Source organism: Phasianus colchicus, chromosome 3 (genome assembly GCF_987193195.1).
Source record: "Phasianus colchicus chromosome 3, bPhaCol1.hap1.1, whole genome shotgun sequence".
In the NCBI taxonomy this organism is placed as follows: domain Eukaryota; kingdom Metazoa; phylum Chordata; class Aves; order Galliformes; family Phasianidae; genus Phasianus; species Phasianus colchicus.
This window is the reverse complement of record NC_143438.1, coordinates 61,681,531-61,700,006: the sequence shown is the minus strand read 5'-3', so window position 1 is coordinate 61,700,006 and position 18,476 is coordinate 61,681,531. Positions and strand designations below refer to the sequence as shown.

The following is an 18,476-nucleotide window of genomic DNA, read 5'->3' as shown; positions in this document are numbered from 1 at the left end:
TTTATGATGGTAAATTAGATTCAGCAAAGTTACGTTGGTAACAAACTCCGCTACCCCAAGCATTTTAAGCAAAGATATGGTCAAACCCAGCTGAAATCAGTCTTATTAAACTCACCTGAATGCCTCACTTCCATTCAACAATGAAGAGCCAACTTCACTGCTACATATACAGGAAAGCTAATAATGGCTCATTGAGCCAGACTCCATCCTTTTAATACTGATATCAGAAGTCTTGCCATTAGCTTTAATGACCACAAGACTGGGTGCAATATCTAATGAAGACTATTCACCCTGAAGGGAGATAGTTTCCACTGTTTCACTGAAATACGCTTGGCAACCAGTTTCATATGGAGTGTGTGAAATCCAGGATAAAAAAAAAAACAAAACTCAGGAGTACCTTCAAAAGAAGAGGATACTTGCATATTCTCTGTATTGGTGTTACAAGATATCCCTCCAATGGTACATCTGTGTTCTTACGGCCTCCAAGGAGCATGCAATTCTAGAGTGCAAACAGTTTCACAAATGAAAAAATCCTGATAACATTACAGTTTCTCAAAGATCAGTTACACTAAAGTTCAAGAGATGAGTCTGCAATAGGTTTTAATCTCCATTAAACATCAAGTTTCTATAACATAGGCAGTTGCTGTTAAAATTTACAAAAACGAAGATAAGAGCATGTGCACAGAGGAATAACTAACCTATATATAAATCAAGTATGCGATGAGCGAGATTTGCAAGACTATCACAACAACAGAACTGAACACTGCACAGACAGGTACATAGACTATCATCCATGACAAGGAAGCTGCAGTGGTGTCATGCAGTAATCATTATGCAGGTAACCCTCATTATCTTCTTCATCTAATCCAATTAAGAGTGGCAATTTATGTAAACACAATAAGAGGCAATAAATAAAACACTAATATCCTTTCACTTGTCAATAAGAACAACATAGAATTCAGAGTGATCATTATAGATTTTGTTTGAGGTAGGAAGTAGTATGAAAAATGGTTTGATGGATTTCAATATGGTCAGCCAAAGGTCTACTGTTTAGATGTTTTTTTACTTAAACATGATGGGCACTGAATAAAATATCCATAGTCATGGGCTAAGGAATCTGTGACTTTTGACAACTTCCAACACAGGAGCAAAGAATACTTGAAATACTGCATGGAAGCACCCATGAAAAAGCAGCTGAGAGACAGAGAAAAGAATTAGGGCAATCTGAGACAACCAAGTCTACAGGGGGCATCACAACAAATATTTGAAATTGCTGTAATCAAATTGCAAGTGCATAAAGATCTACAGTAAAAATGAAAATTATTTTATCAAGATACCAGAAGCAATTGACATGAGATCAACTGTAGCTTCAAAGAGCAAGATGTCTAACATGAAAACACTAAACAAATGCACTTAAAACACAGATGATATTTTGATACAGGCCACAAATCTGGATGCAGATCCAATGTTGGAACAGAGGTTACGCAACTGGGTGACTGCTCCACTCAGTGTTTAACTCACAATGCACGTGCCCAACAACCAGTACTGGTATTCCTGGTCAACCACTTTCTGCCTTATCCTAAAGGTTGCCTTATCCTAAAATACCTGACTTAACATACCAATCAAAAAAGACTAACCAACCTGTTCAAAATAATGTGAACTACAGGTTTATACAATGTCTGTCTTTATATTTAAAGGCACAAAAGGCATTGTTTTAACTCCAAGTTATTTGTAGATAATCACACCTCTAAAGACCTGTACTGTTTTGTCTGGCTAGAAGGATTCAATTTTGCTTTCAAATTGAACAGTCAGAGATCCTGTTCTTTGGGTTGGATTGTTGTTGCCTATTCTACAGGCGCATCCCAAATCTAGGAGGAATGATAAACTTCTGTAGAAGCCATACGCATGTCCCCAGGAATACATGACAATAACACATGAACTGCCACAACTGCACACTCTCTACCCCTCCTCACACAACTTGATCTATTCTTTTTCCTTTTTATAGACACAGCTGGATTTACACCCTTTTCTTTCTTGGCCAGGAAGATCAAGGCATAAAGCCTAATGCTGTGTTATTATGGATCCAAGGGCAGCTGACGTACACAGTCCCCTTTTCTGAAAACACCACCCCCAGCTGAAACTACCCGCTGACCACTTGAAGGTGTTACATAGTTTTTACATGGTGGAGACAACAAAACTAGAAATTCACTGCCAAATTAAAAAAAAAAAAAAAAAAAAAGTACTGTTAGAACATCAATTGAAAGTTTATTTACCAGAAGAAATGTCCGCACTGTTCTTATTTTGTTGAGGTCAAGCAGAACTTTCTGTGCCTTCTCATGGTTACTGCAGTATTCATCATAGATACGAAATTTCTCTTTCTACAGGAACAAAGAAATTTTTCAATTGCCACTTTGATCATTTTATTAATAAATAAAACATGGAAATCACAGTTTTGAAAGCTGGTTAACTAACACAGTCTTCATTTTGGAAAATTATCCATTTCTCCTACATTTACTATTTGAGCTCCTGCCTTTTTTGCCCTTTTTATTTCTGCTTTTAATTAAAATAGTGAACAGTCTGGAAGCATCTCTTGGGAATTCCCTGAAAACTTTCAGAATTTGGACTATCTACAAAACACAAGATAAAAAAGAAACAACACACCACGACCACCAACAAAGAAACACCAAAGAAAATGCACAACTAGTACCTTAATTGTTGGCACTGTTACCTATTTTGATTGCAAACATCTATCTGCAAATGTCAGCCATGCTTTCATCGAGTCAAAAACTGATGTTACTCAATTTCCACTAACCATTAATAATTTTCTCCTCTCACAATGAATAAACAAAGATTTAGCAAATAAATGGGACTCTAAGCAAAGATAACAATGACATCTACACTACTCATTAGGTCTGGAACTAAAAGTAAACTAATTTGCTTTAGCTTTACAGAGCTTTGCAACACTGACATCCTTGTTTTAAACCAACAAGAAAAACAATATGCGAAGAAAACTACAACTAAAGAACTTACAAACATGTCTGTGGAGGTACCGGAGTTATAAGAAATAAAATATCTTCACAGCTAAGAAGTATGGAAATATCTACCCAGCATAAGCAATTCTTCCCTAATTATTCACATTTTTTTCCCTAGAATCTAAGGGCAACGTAAGTGAAGTCTACCATACTTTACCTTTTTCATATTCCCCTCTTCCTGGTACATGCTGGCACCAGCAAGCTACCCCCCACATTGCAGGGCTTAGTGTGTTAGTTTGGTCTGAGATTCCTTTCAAAAAAACCCATCACCCCGTGTGAATTTATACCAAACAGAGCTCTGGTGAAAGAGATAGCCCACAGGTGCCATTGACTCCTCATTCTATAACCAGTTATAGTGCCATGGGACACAGCAGTGCTCCTGCAGCCCACCAGAAGATACCAATGCCACAGCACAGTGCTCTGTCCTCTCCCACAGCTTCACGCACCAGTGCCCCTGCCACCACTCTGCTCTTGGGTAGTCTCTCATCCAGCAGGCCACAGGCAAGTACTAGACCTCTGACATTACGTTTACTACTAAAAAGCAGTTGTAGGTTTCTGTTAGGCAAAAAACTTAAAGCCCTGCTCTGTTTTTAAATGCACTTTTGTCTCTTCGAACTTAAGGGCCCTGAAGATGAGTTCATGTGAAAACTCTGGTAGCAGATACAAACATAGACATTTGCTTGGTACAGGTTTAACATTTACTTCTCTCAACTGATTTTTCCTCTTCATTAAAAAAAAAAAAAAAAAAAAAAAGTATTTTACAAAAAAAAAATCATAGCTACAAAAGCAACATGCTACTTTGTTGAATATAAAAAATGAACAACAAATTGCCCATTTTATGTTCCTCCTTCATTTCTCCATCCCCCTCCTTTTCTGGGGGATGGCAGTAAGCAAGAGATGACCTCAAAGTACTCAACATTATGCAACCAGGTCATACTTTTTCCTCATTATTACATTAATTAATAAAGATGGTCAGAAAAGGAAAAAAAGTGAAAGAAAGTTATAATAGAAGACAGCATACGTAATGAAGAAAGCAAGTTCCAACTTCATGGTGTGCGCTGGGTTCTGGCTGCAAACACTCCTCCACGAGGGACAGGAAGTTCTTGTGAACTGCAAGAATATCTTCAATATTTGAAAACAACATCTGCAAAAGAATAAAACAGATAAATAAAACAACCGATACAAAATAAAACACACATGCAATTAGGAGACTAACCTTAACTGTCTCTTCTGTGACATTTTTATCCACTTTGGCTGCGGCACATTGGATCATTCGGTGAAGGAATGCCTGCATGAAATAAGACAATAAGGAAGCAGTTATTTCAAGAACACTCAAATAACGTTTGGCATTTTATGCTTACAAATTGTTTGCTGAATTTCTTACATTTTGGATGTAGAGTTACATTAGAGTATTATTCCGAATCTGAAATAAGTATTTTATTTATAAAACATTTAGGAGCTCTGTTATCCTAAACATGATGTAAAAGCCTATCTCAGTAGAGTATAAAAAGAGTTAAGCAGTGAAATATTAATGAAGCTGAGAAACGGAACATTCTCAGAAGTACAACTTCCACCCTGCATTCATGTAACAATCAAGCAAGAGCAAGATGAGTCATTTACAAAATCTAGTTCTAGCACTTCACAAATTTACTACAAGAAAAGCCAAAATGAGCCTTTAGTTTCTAAACTAAAATTAATCTGGAGATACTATTACAAAGTGCAACATTTACCATAGTAACCACAAGTAAGATTTCTGCTGTATTAATTATCAAACCTATTGTGAAGTCGATTCGTTTAAACAATTCGTTAAGCAAAACCAGGTGCAGCTGACTGTAAACATACACTTCCTCCTTCCCAAGAATATCATCTTTGGGGATCAAGTAAGTAGTAAATAATATCACTAACAAAATAACAAGAGTGATTTCTATTTCACATTCAAGAACTGAAAACATGAAGAGATGTACAATCATTCCAAAATAAATAAATCGTATTTCAGATATAAAGGCTATCATTATTTTTTACAAACTCGTTCTATTCAAAGACTTTGGTACATTCTGAAAATATCTACACACTGTAGATGAAGTCTTACACTGATAATCCTTCACAGAGACACGCATATTCTTTACCCATTAAAAACTGGCACCACAAAAGCACAAATGTCATGTCTTTCATAACCGTTTAGCTCCGAGCCACTGTGCATTGTACACTGTATGAGAACTCATCTAAATTCTGGTGTGGTGCAAATTCCATAAAAGAGGCAATAAATAACCCCTGTGTGGAAGGGTAGGAGTCACAGCATCCCTATCTGCTGAAACTTAAACATTCTCATGTGCAGTGATCCTTTCTCTGCTGAGGACTGTGCAACTCTGAACATTTTTATTACTGACGAGACAAAACGAGTTATCCAGGACATAAACAAAATTAAGTTTGGACTACTGCCAGTATATTGTTTCATACCACTTTCTACACCAATGGAGATTTTCAGCTTTTTAAAATCTCTCTTTTTCCTATTAGCGCTTTCTTCCTAGTGTTTCATTGATATTTTAAAAAGCCATTTGCAACACTCTTGGTGGACAACAGCCCTTTATATCCTCCCATGCTATGAATATCTGCAGGGGTTACGGCACATTTGTGTGTACTGACTGTACAGTGCAGAACCATTCCCACGCGTACTGAAAGCCTGTTAAGCTGTATGACTTGAAATTCACTTTTGAAAGCTTTCACAAAACCAGTCAACAGTATTAAGTAGGCTTTCAAATTGAAAGGAAAAAAAAAAAAAATTATGAGAACTACTTCTAAAACTGAAATCTTTCTCTGTTCACATTATTTCCCTACAGACCAAGCATACTGCTCATCAGCATTTATTTTATCCTAGAAGATCTTCATTTCCCGTGACTATGAAGGAAGATGAGTATTCAGCTGGATGAGGGTGAAACTGAGAAACTGATCTGGGAGCTGGGACAGTAGTTTTTCCTGAGCGATTCAAGATACCAGCTGAGAGTCATGAGGTCAACAAGAGTATATATCAACTGCAATAAACAGATTCCCCACTTATCCAAGCAGAACTGTCCCAGACCTCTTATCTGCAAAGGTTATCAGAAAATGGCATCCAGGAAAATCCCAGCTCTCAGGAGCCCAGATGGAAGTCACTGAGGAAGGGAAGCCTGAGGTGACTTTAGTCCTTTCCAGCAACTTGGCACAAATTCATGTTATGTCACTTTTTTCATACAGCAGGAGCAGTGCAGCCACAAGGCTAGTTTTTCCTAAAGATTTGCCAGCATTTGTTCCCATCAGTGCAGATCTACTTTCTAAAAAACGTTTAATACTATGTCTCACAAAGCACTGAATCCTTCCATGCATGAACTACTGCAAAACCACACATGCTGCAAAGCAATCTGAACAACTGCACTTCTTCTAGAACTATGGTGAGAGAGAATTCAGGGCACAGTGGATAGGGGAGACCTCCATTGGTCTTCACCCGCAGTGCCAAGCAATGTTGAAATCTCTGGGTTTTCACCACATTCCACTGATGCCCAATGACGTCCTTACCAACACCCCTACTGCAATGTGGAAACACCATTGGTTCCATGCACACATCATCTCCGTTCAGGGCCTTTGCTAGGAGAACAGACAGCTGTCATCAGGCTGGAGGATGGAGAAGTTACTGCTTTTGTTACAGTGTTAAATAACCTTAAACCCTCACAGTGACTGTGGAAAAATAAATGTCTCTGAACTCATATGAACATGCAGTGGGTCTGAGAGAGGGATGACTACTCAAAAGACTCTGGCATTATTTGAACGTCAAGTGAGAACAGCCAAGAACAACTCTTCAAAAAACAGTAAACAAAGAAAAAAGCAGACCATTTGTAGAGAACTTTAAGGAGAAACCCAGCATAAAAATAACAGACATGAAAAGGAAAATATACAATGATGCCCATAAACTACTAAGGAGTTGACAGCTGCCGAGCTGGCAGAAAAAGTTTAGAGGTTTTAAAGGTTTTTATGCATTAACAACCACTGAAAAGAGCACACCTAGGAAAAAAAAAAAAAAAAAGAATAAAATGGAAATCTCACTCAATTTATGACTCGCTAAAGAAGAATCAATTAAAGTCAGAAACTCCAGTGAAATAGCACAAAATGTCCTGCCATAACTCCAAGTCTGCTGCTCAATATCCACACTCAGTACTAAACACCACATTATATGAAGGAGTAGAAAATAACATGAGTCACAAGGACACAGTTAAGTTGTCTTAACTGGACAGCTTAACTGACTGGAGCAGGAGCAACTGGAACATGCTTGTCAAAAAATAAAATTAAAAAAGCAAAAAATCAGCTCAAACAATGTAATTTCATTTACCATGCACATGTCAGTAAATCATGACTCATCTTGGTTTCTTGAAGCATATTACACGTCTTGCTTAGGTCAATTCACAACTCATCAACACATCTGTGTAGGTCTGAGCCCAACAGCAAGCACAGAAAATAAATCTTCGTGGATTCCAGGACTCCAGACCTTTGTTAGCTCACCTTTCCTAACACTTTCCAAGTGGATTCAAGAATTTCCCTTAATTTACCTTCAATTTCTAGCTTTCTCAAGGAGCAGTAAAGCAGTATAGTTGACACAATACCATTTTCCAAAGTTTCATCTTTTGCCACGTAACAGCTTGCTGATATCTGCTATAGTATCCGGATTCACCCTTGCAGCACTGCAAATTGAGACTGCTGACCCAGGCTCTCTTCACCCACCAGACTCTTGCTGATTTTCTGAACTCAGAGATGAAAAAAAAAGATCCCTGTGATTCATAAGTATTCCAAATTTTAGAGCTGTCTACGGAAAACTATTATCCTGAAAATTATTTTGACGTGTTTCTGGACTAGTTACTGTACTTTTACCGTTCGCATGACACTGCTATAATACACTATGGGAAATACCATGACTGAATATTCAAACAGAGACTGAAAATCCAAATCCAAAAAATTAAAGAAGAATCTGTTAATTATGCCAAACAAGCACTAATGGGTTCACTTGTCTGTTGATCTGCTGCCCCTTTGTGAAGCAGCATGTCTCACACAGAATGCACAATGAGTTCCTGTTACGGGGTTCTTACTTCTCATCCTACCAAAATAAGAGTAGGGTTGTTGGGGTTTTTTTTTGTTGTTGTTTTCTTTTCCCCTCCATAGTTGCTTTGTGTGCTGTTGAAAAAATGAAAAACACTACTGCTACAGTTTGTGCAAGAAGCTGCCAACAGCACAAATGACTTCCCTGACATCTGGAGTGAAATCAGGGAAGACAAAGACGTCTGCCTGCAGAAGATTCCCAGGGCATGAAGAGTTTTTGTCTTTTTGACAGATAAGAAATTAAGTCCTGCAATTATGTCACAGCACCTGGATCACAAAATATATACCCATTTTTCTAAGAGCAATCATCTTTTTGTCAGACTGGAAAGAAATATTCTTTTTCACTTGGAGAAAAAATTAAAGAACGAGTCACTTATTCTTTTCCCCTTCAAACTGCTTTTAATATTGTTACAACTCTTAAATTTATACTGCCATAAAATGCAAAACAGACCACAAAAGGTATTTTTCTAATAAGGTCATTTCCTGTATACTTTGCCTTCAGGACAATGGAAGCACCCAATCTACCATCTTGAAGACTGCTGAATAAAGCTTGCAAGATCTTTTGTATACTGAAGCTGAATAAAATTTTATTTTCTATGATGTCAAAGAAACCCTAAAAGAAACCCACAAAAAGGAATCTGCTCATATGTTATAATTTATCACAGACAAAGCTAGTTGGCTTCTACATTCTTAATGTAGCTACAGGCATGCAGGATGGTAGAAAATTTTCACAATATTCAGAATGATCCTAGGCAAAGGATGGAGCTCTACATTTGTGAAGATAAGTGCTCAGGATTATAGCTGACTGGCCATACGCATTTTCTTATCATGGCTAATTTAGTTCACAAACATTAAGGCAGTATCTTCCCCACTTCAAGGTTTTGCACATGATAATTAATTTATGCCCCACTGCTGGTCCCATTAGCTCACCATACTGTTTTTGTTGAAGTGCTTTCGTACAATTTTACCACAAACAAACATATAAAATAAAATAAAATAAAATAAAATAAAATAAAATAAAATAAAATAAAATAAAATAAAATAAAATAAAATAAATCAATAGAGAAGACTCCAGCAGCAGTAGCAGCTGTGGTAAATGCATTTCCCCTCCTCTTCTCATCAACCTGTGCCAGCAGCAGTGGCAACAGCTAATCAGGCTGGCTTCTGCTGCCGAACAAAAGACTCTTCTCTCTCAGTAATTCACCAGCTGAGGCACCACCTGTTTCCCCCAACTTGCCTGCAAGACTGGATGAATTGCAAGCAGCACAGGGAGCACCAGTCAGAGCTGGAGAAATTGTTTCTCTATCCGGCACCTACAGCTACTTTCAACGCTGACTTCAGATGCTGCTGCCTGTAAAGATGCAGGAATAAATGGGCCGCATCTGCAAATACTTCCCACCCTAGTGCTCATTTCCTTTCCACAACCAACCAAACCATTCCCTTTTCCATTCATACGAAGATGCCCCAAATGGGCATCAATCTGCCTGACAGAGCAGCCAACTCTTTTTTATTTCACCAAGCATGATTCTTAGAAATATAAACATACACACATGCAAATGTGATCACGTAGAGAGGAAGGATGGATCTTCATAGCCTGTTCATATATGAACATGCTGCCACACCTTAGGGTAATCTATCTCTCATATAATTTTTAATTTTCTGCTCAAGTTCTCCACTGTCAGAAAATTTTTCCAAGAGCAAGAAAACTTTCCTCACCTTGTTCCAGAACCTTTATAACCTTCCCCACCTTTCCCTAGTAACTGTCAACATTTTTCAAGTCCTCTTCATCTCTTTCATCCTTTCCTGCACACAGAGACTCCTAATCACAGAATCACCAAGGTTGGAAAAGACCTGCAAGATCATCCAGTCCAACCATCCACTCCTAATTCATCTCCCTCTTTCAACAAAGAAATGCCCATTTAACTGACCTCCTGTACCTTTAAAATCACCTCTCTAAGCCATGACTGTTCTTTTAATTTTGATTCAAAGGTTCCTTCAGCTCTAAAGCAAATTAAAGGACAACATCTACATCCAGGCCCAGTTCTCTTCAGCCAACCCAGACATCACACATCAAAAGATATTCGTTCCCTTTTCCTTGTAGATGTCAAGAATCCTGTCTCCCATATCTAGTATCTCCATTTTTGAAAGCTGGTTCTATGGTTGCAATGTCAGTACTTGCATACTTGAAGTTCAGAACATGCCTGAACTGCAGATCAGAGGCTGGATGTCAGGCTAGTTCATATGTATTGCTACAAACTGAAGCCACATAAAGAAAGCTGCTTAACTAGAACTTTAGAGAAAGGCCATACACTGGCATACAGGATAAATGCTGATCTGCAAGCTGACCATAAGATAAGAGTCTAATCTTTTTTGCAAATGTTGTATACAATACATGCATTTGGTAACTGGGCCTTTATCCCAGAAAAAAAGCAAACAGCTCAGATTCCAGTCTCAGCATCAACAACAGACTGCTGGTCTGTTGCAAGAGATAGATAAACAAGAGGGGTCCATATGGATACAGACTTCACAGTTTGGCCCTGTCATTCAAACAGACTTTTATGAAGCAATAATGACACAACAGGGAAAGAAAAAAAAATGTTTCCAGAATATTGTTACAAGATTGATATATGGTATTTTGAAGCCCTCTTGATGAAGAGAAGAAACTCTAGATTGAAAGTGTTCATGTGTGAGGAACTCCCTCTGGTAATACATCATATGGGACTGCTGGTACATTTTACAAAAGGAATCATATGCGCTAATCACACAGCTGAACTTGCGTTACTCAAGTGAGAATGGAAGAGAAAAGATGTCGACAAAGTTTACCTCTCATAAATGTTAGCAGTTTCCTGAATTTACAGAAAATGAGGTCTTCTCTGGCAGATTTCCATGACTTCAGGTGTTCATTATCAGCAAGTCAAAAAAAGCTAGAAAACTTCAGAGCAATTGCTGGTCTCAAAATAACAGTATGTTCCCATTAAATTGCCATCATAACTAGAAAAGCATCAATACATTTGAAACCTTTACACTTCATACATCTGTTTTCTACTCCTTTTATGCTGCTTGTTCTATTCAATAAAAATCAACATTTTCATTTAAGTTTTAATCCCAAAATTAGTTGTTTTTGTTTTTGTTTGTAGGAGAACATCTGCTCAAAATAATTTAACATTTCAAAAAATATTTTGGAGATAACTGTTAAGTTTTGGACATCAGATTCTATTTCCTTTAACTTAAAGCAACTCAAAAGTTTCAGAAAGTGTAAAATGGTCAAGATGAGAAACACATTTGTCACAAATGGCCCATTTTAAACAATTTTCAATATTTTCTGATTCAATCATTAGAAATCTTGAAAGTGCTGCAAGACAGAAAAACCATTTTCTGCTTATCTTCTCCTTTCTCTATCTTTCCAAAGTTCATAAAGAACTTTGAAAACAAGTTTGAGCCTTCTGACACAAACGTAACCACCTGGATTGACAGCCATAATCTTTATCAGATTATGAGAAAGAAATCAGATAAGAAACATTTTACCTTTCAGAATTACAATTTAAAGCTTCATTCTGAATCTTCAGAAAGAAGGAGAAGAACTGACTTGACAATAACAAAAATGAGCCATGACGTCTTTCATGACTAAGGCAAGCAACTAATTAAAAAAGCAACTGTTTTATCTATAAACTGAGAGAACTTGAAACTACTGACAGGCAATCATTATGGAAGCCCACCAAAACAGTATTACATGCTTTGCTTTCAGCTCATAACACTTTTTCTAATACAAAATTGCCGAGTCCTTAATTCTGAGATTACATCTGCTTAATGCAGTTAGATTCTAATTAAGAATTAGAGTGTGGGAGAATTCTACAACTTTGATTGCCAGTACTGTATAAATAAAGTGTACTTCTCAATATTCATTGTAGAGTCTGGCTACAAATCTGTATTTGCACACTTAGGTTAAGAAAACCATGTAGCATGAAGAGTATAAAAAGCAGTTTTCTACCTTAATTTCAGTTCTTCATGAAGCCTATAGCAAGGCTGTAGTATAATATTTAGAAATATTTAGAATTTTTTTATTATAATATATAGAATATATATTTAGAAAAAGTACATTCCGGACTACTGGAAAAAAAAAAAAAGCAGCTACAACCCAATAAAGTTGTTTTTTTTTTCCTACCCAGTGGAAATCAGAACACTTCCAGGCATAATGAAGCCTGTCTTACATCTGGCTAATTCCTATCATTTGTCATTCTGATATATGCTGGCATGATCAAATAGTACAAAGTTCAAAGGATCACATGCAACAGTGCCTCATTTCATGCGACCACCACTGCATGAATTGCAATGCATGAACTGTGGCGTTTCCAAGCCTTAGCAAGACTACAGCCTTACTTTTGAAAAACTCCTAACAATGGTATACACTTTGGCCTCTCCTTAAAATATACCACACCTAAAACACCATAATCGAAAGACATCCAGGTCTGCACCAACTATAACTAGGCTGCTAATTAAATGTATTGTGAAACCACTTCTATTTTTGAGGCAAAATAAAGTTCTAAGAAAACAGTATTTAAACTATTTATCACACAGATAATTTGGATGATTTGCCTTTTGATCTCATTTCAGCCAATAGTTCAACAATATACACAGGAAGGCAGATTTATAAAACAGTAGAAAACAAATCATGAAAGATCTTTGAAAACATTACGAATAATTCCAAACCAAAAGCAAGGCTTCACTAGTTTAGGTGAAAGACAGAGAAAACAAGAAAGCATCGTCGAGAGTGAGCTCCCAAGAAATATGAAGAAAATTAGAGTGAATCCACACTTCTACTAACTCTGCTCAGTAATGACAATATATGCAAGTAATAATGTTGCTATTTAAAAATACTAACATTTGCATTTCTGGATTTATTCGAAATGATTTCACTAGAGATATTCAAGTCTATTGACTTCACTCGTGCTATAATCTTCTGAAAATCATGAAAAAAACAAAAAAAGCCTTACAATTACACATACAATAAACAACTCCAAGAAAACATTAACTTGCAAACTCTTCACTGACTTAAGAGGTATGGCATCATTCAAGTTTCACTTTTGAAGATGTGATACATCAGAATAGTCAAAGCAGCCAGAATCGTTGGCACAGTGGACTTCAATAATAGCTCCTATGAGCAAAGCTGCTGAAGCACTTCTGTGAATGTGATCCTTGTTTTGAAATCCAAGATTATGTACTCTGCTCTACTGAAAATTATATACCTCCTCGGAGAAGAACGATTCTGTCTAAACAGCAATCCTTCTTTTATACAGACAGAGTAATTAATTTGTGATAGGACATACTTAAATTCAGGTAAATAAAAAATGTAGAAATCCTATACACCCACTCAGGTAAAATTACAGAGTTTGCACTTTTAAACTTCTTTCCCCCTTCCATTTGTAAGATTAAGTTCTTAAAATTTCAGTGGAAAACTGGATATTTTTCACAAGAGAATTTAAACAGACAGCATGCTCTCTTTGCAAATAAGTCAGAAAGCAGTTTCAGTTGCAGAGTTCCTCAATCCTGCAGTAAATTTAGTGACAGATTACTTTCAAAGACACTAATAGTGACAGTGTGGAGTCAGTTTAAAAAACAAAACAAAACAAAACAAAAAACAGAAATAAGTATGCTTACTAATGCATAAAAGAAAAGAGAGATTTATAGAGAGAATTATACCTATTTTGGTGGTATCACCATCGTCATGGTTTTTGGTTATCGGTATTCCACACCATAACATCATGTAGTGCACTGGCAGTTAAACAGTTAATGCTCCAGTTCCGGGTCCCAGAAGAGAAGAACTACATACCCCAGAGAACTTTGCATTCATAGAAGAGAGAAAATTCCTTGCAAAGTCACGGGATCTGGCTGTCCTCGGTTCTGCTTGTCCCAACCACACATCTTGCCTCAGCATTAGAGTAAAGCCTTCAGTTTTTGGACACTCTCTTGTTTGATTTATTAGCTCCAATCCTAATTATATTGTATTATAGTGTATTATCTTGCATTCCGATATCTTATTTAGTAAACTAGTTTGTTTCTGCTCAGATCATTGCTGCTGTTTTGTTTTAGGCCCATCTCTCCATCCTCTTCCCTTATCCCTTTTCTAGGGTGCAGATCCGCGGGTCCCTCCGCCCCGCTAGTCATGGAAGCAGGCCAAATTAGCCTGTAAACCATTGACAATCACATAGTAGGATACTATGACATAGAAATGTCATCATCGGAGTAATACAATCCTATTGTATACAATAAAACAAAGTCCATATTTTCAATATTTGTATAAACTCAAAGCTCCTCTTATTGCTCCTTCTTTTAACACTTCAGAATTTTAAATAAAATAGAATACTGTGATAAGAATGCCCCTCTATCCCAACTCAACAAATGCCCAGTCTACAAAGACCAAGCTGGATTTCCCACTTCCAGCTTATACAGCGCCTGCACCTTTACCATTTTTGTGAGATGAGAAACCCTTTCAATTGGTTTCCTTTCCAGCAACAGTGGTGGAATCTTCTTGTCTATTAGTACATGAACTCTTTCCATGGCAGCACGCAACACTGAATTCGTGTTATCTTGTAAACAAGTCAGAGCAGAATGATTATTTCCAGCTAGGCTGACCAAAGCAATTATTTCCTTATGGTAATTACTTAAGGCATGAAAGTTTGAAAAAAAGAGTTCAAAAGGTTGAAACAGTACTTTTTTTTCTGCAACAAGCTGAAAAACTCTGCTTCTCTTCTTTGACTATTTCCCTCAATTTCAAGTTCTTTTTCTTGATTATGAGTGCACAGATGGAACAAACTAAACAACTAGACTACTCTGAAAAATGTAAACTGTTTGCAACAGTAAACTGAGTTTCTTTTCATTTCTGTATATCAACAGAGATCCAGTTCTGATTTGCACTGCCAGATCCCCAGCACTTTTGATCCAGGGTCCCACCAGGATTGATGACAGGACTCAACTCTCTTCAACTGAATTTGACTAGGTTGGTAAAAGATTAAATTAAAACCAGTATTGAGTCACCATCAAATGTATCTTGATGACAAGAAATAGTCTTACAATTCACCTTGAAAAACTAGAAGCATTTTAATTGCAGTACATTTACTGAAAACAATTATATTTAATAAACACAACAGTGGTACACATATACTTACGTGATTTGTGACTTTAAACTCCCATTTCTGAACAAATATTTTCAAGTGTTTAAAGAAACTAACTCTTGTGTCATCCAAGGAAAAACAAAACAAAACAAAACAATTATAGCTATGCAAGTCTTGCAACCTGACTTAAAAACATATTTTTGACTTCAGACTAGAACTTAGGGAATAAAATTAGTAAATGAGGAAACTTCTGAAGGTTACATGTCCAAGTTACTTGTCCTAACTCCATTCCAACACAACTACAGCCATACCAAAGTTTAAACTACTTTTATTTTACATACAGCTTCAAACAAACAAAAGATTGTTACATGCCTCTATTGCCTGTCATGAACTGGCCTCATGAATTTTCATCTGCTTACATGGTTATGAGCCAATTTCCATGGAAGTGCAATCATTAATATTTTCCTGGCTTTTATTGGATTCATGATTTGCTTCAACTGTGCAAATGCAAACAATATGTCATTCTTTATTTCTTTATTCCCTTGATAACTATCAGAATATTATTACCTCCCTGACCATTTCTCTTTATGCTACTATCTAATCACCTGCTAAATATTAATTATATCAAAGGATATTTACATGGTAATCTCATTTACATCCACCAAAAAAGATTTCATTTATTCAAGGCTACAATGATCACCACAATCTTACAATGAAAGGAGCATACTGACACCCAGAACAGAACTGCAGGAATAAAGCCATTCCATTTGAATGGCTTGATTTCCATACAGTCAAATAAATTAATAATTTCACAAAATACGACACAGAGTGGAGAAATAAACCATCACTAGTTCCTGACTGTCTTCTCTCACTGGTCCTTTTTTTTTTTTTTTCCTCCTTGCCCTATTCAAGCATAGACCCTTTCTTGCAGGTCGTATGTAGGCCTATGGCCAGTCAACAGTTTTGACAAGTTCCCAGCATAACTGCATAATTTCACTTTGTCTGTGAAGGAACACAAAGAATGCATGGGTTTGTTCTTCCCTTCCCTTCCCTCCTCTCCTTTCCTTTTTTAATAAAAGAACAAAAGACAAAAGCCTGATTACAGTATAATTTTACTCATCACCTTAATGCAATTTTTTGTTTGAATGCTGGGACCTTAAGGCAAGAGACCTTACTATAACTTTTTCCTGATATAGAGTCTCTTTCTTTTAGGCTATAATCATAAGCTTTCAAGCATCTTCCATTCAAATAAAGGAGGACTTAGAGATTTTTTTTTTTTAGATATTAAGTCTATAAAAAGCAGTATAAATAAAGCTGTCACACCCAATCAGTGCATGGGGACAGTTTGCAAGACTACTACTTAAGAAAGACATCAACTTCACCACATCACCAAAGTACCTGCACTGTAGCTGCAGACAAGGGCAGGCAGAGCACACTGGTGGCAGCTGCCATCTGTTAATACTCACCCAGCTTTTGACAGCACTGCATACTGCTCGTACCAGGAAATACTGCTGCTTACCAAAACACCCACATTGATTACACAAACAGGCTGAGGCCTCGCAGAGTCCTTCCGCTTAAGGTTACACAAGGATATGGAATGCTATGTTAGGATTTTTATTTTTTTTTAAATTTCATTCATGAGTTTGCATGGAGGAAGGTACTTTTAATGCCCAGTCTCTAAAAGAAAAAAAACATGGATGTAAAACACTCAAAACCCCCAGACACAAGACTTTTAGGAACAACACAAAGGAACAATAATGTTGGACCAGGAAACCAGAAAACTGTAAATAAAGTATTGTTTTCCAGCATCTTCAATAGTTTTGAATCCTGCATTCCTTCCGCTGAGGGGAGGAAATGACGCTACTTGGAGTCTTTCTCATATCCACAACAGAATACTATAGTTTGCTTTACTCCGGCCTGAAGGCCTTGAAACACCAGCCAGTGAGCAACAGAGGCCTGTCCTGAGCAAGAGAGGTTCTGCAACCATGCACATACACATCTCCTGACTTATGTAAGGTAGTACTCCTACACTTCTGATTGTTCCCATTTAAGGAACACAGTAAGGCTGCCTCAGAATGAACTGGAAGGGGCAGATTTGAACACGCAGGCAAGGTACCCTTGTGAGGAAGCTTACCTAGGGGAAAAACTTTAGGAGGAGACCTGACCCCAAGATCAAGTCTGACCACCTCCAGGTCTACACATCACCCTCTCAGAAAATGTTTTGTTTTCACAAAATACGACACAGAGTGGAGAAATAAACCATCACTAGTTCCAGACTTTCTTCTCTCACTGGTCCTTTTTTTTTTTTTCTCCTCCTTGCCCTGTTCAAGCATAGACCCTTTCTTGCAGGTCGTACGTAGGCCTGTGGCCAGTCAACTGTTTTGACAAGTTCCCAGCATAACAATTTGTTTTCCATCTTCCCTCAGATCTTGCTGGGAGGACAGACCAGTGGCTGGCAGGCCAGAGAGGCAGTGAGGCCAGGGCTGGATGTTCTCTACTCATTGGGTGTGCAGTGTTCCCAGCTTACCAAAAGCAAAGGGAAAAAGAAACAAAACATCTCAGAAGACAGGTTCACTCTCAATCAGAAAGCAAAAGCACAGAGGAAGAATTAATACTGCACACATAAATGAAGCGGACACTACACTAACAAGCTGAGATCCTGTCAGAAGGAAGCAGAAATAAAAGTAGACTGCTTGGTCTTTCAGCCTTAATCTTGCTTTCCCAAAGCTGCCCATTAAAAAGTTACTAATTGCAAGAGTGAATTTTCCAGGGGCATGTGAAAAAAATGTGAGAAGTACTGAGGAAAAGTTGCCAAATCCTCAGAATCAGAAGCTTTTCACAATTTGGGGGAGTAGGTTGTTTTTTTTTTTGTTTTTGTTTTTTGAAGTGTTGGAGATGCGTTTTAAGGTACTTTTCTGGCCTTTTCTGCTGCGAAGACTGCAGTGCAATCATTTACAGAATGGATGCTATCACTACAGACAAACAAAACCATCACTCCCAAAAGATTTGACCTTCACCTTCTATCCTAAAATAGTATGGCCAATTACATAGCAACGGCAGCCCACATCCTTAAAATATTTTTTGACTGAATTAATGGCACTACATGCTAGTCTAGACTTCTTCGGTTTGTTAGAGACTTTAACTAGGCAAATATACCACTAAAACAAACACTGTTTGTTAGAAAAGAAATTCCAGCAAATAAACGGTAATTCAGTAC

The 18,476-nt window shown here is 37.3% G+C and overlaps 1 protein-coding gene across 1 annotated transcript in view; it reads right to left on the bottom strand.

The window, feature by feature from the left end:
* PREX2 (phosphatidylinositol-3,4,5-trisphosphate dependent Rac exchange factor 2) overlaps window positions 1–18,476 on the bottom strand; it is a 176,629-nt gene that overhangs the window by 119,879 nt on the left and 38,274 nt on the right. Inside the window, exons 2-5 of the mRNA XM_031604865.2 lie at window positions 4,249–4,320; window positions 4,054–4,176; window positions 2,274–2,378; window positions 398–499 (exon numbers count right to left, since the gene is read on the bottom strand). Coding sequence (XP_031460725.2) covers window positions 398–499; window positions 2,274–2,378; window positions 4,054–4,176; window positions 4,249–4,320 — 402 coding nt within the window. The remainder of the gene's footprint in view (window positions 1–397; window positions 500–2,273; window positions 2,379–4,053; window positions 4,177–4,248; window positions 4,321–18,476) is intronic.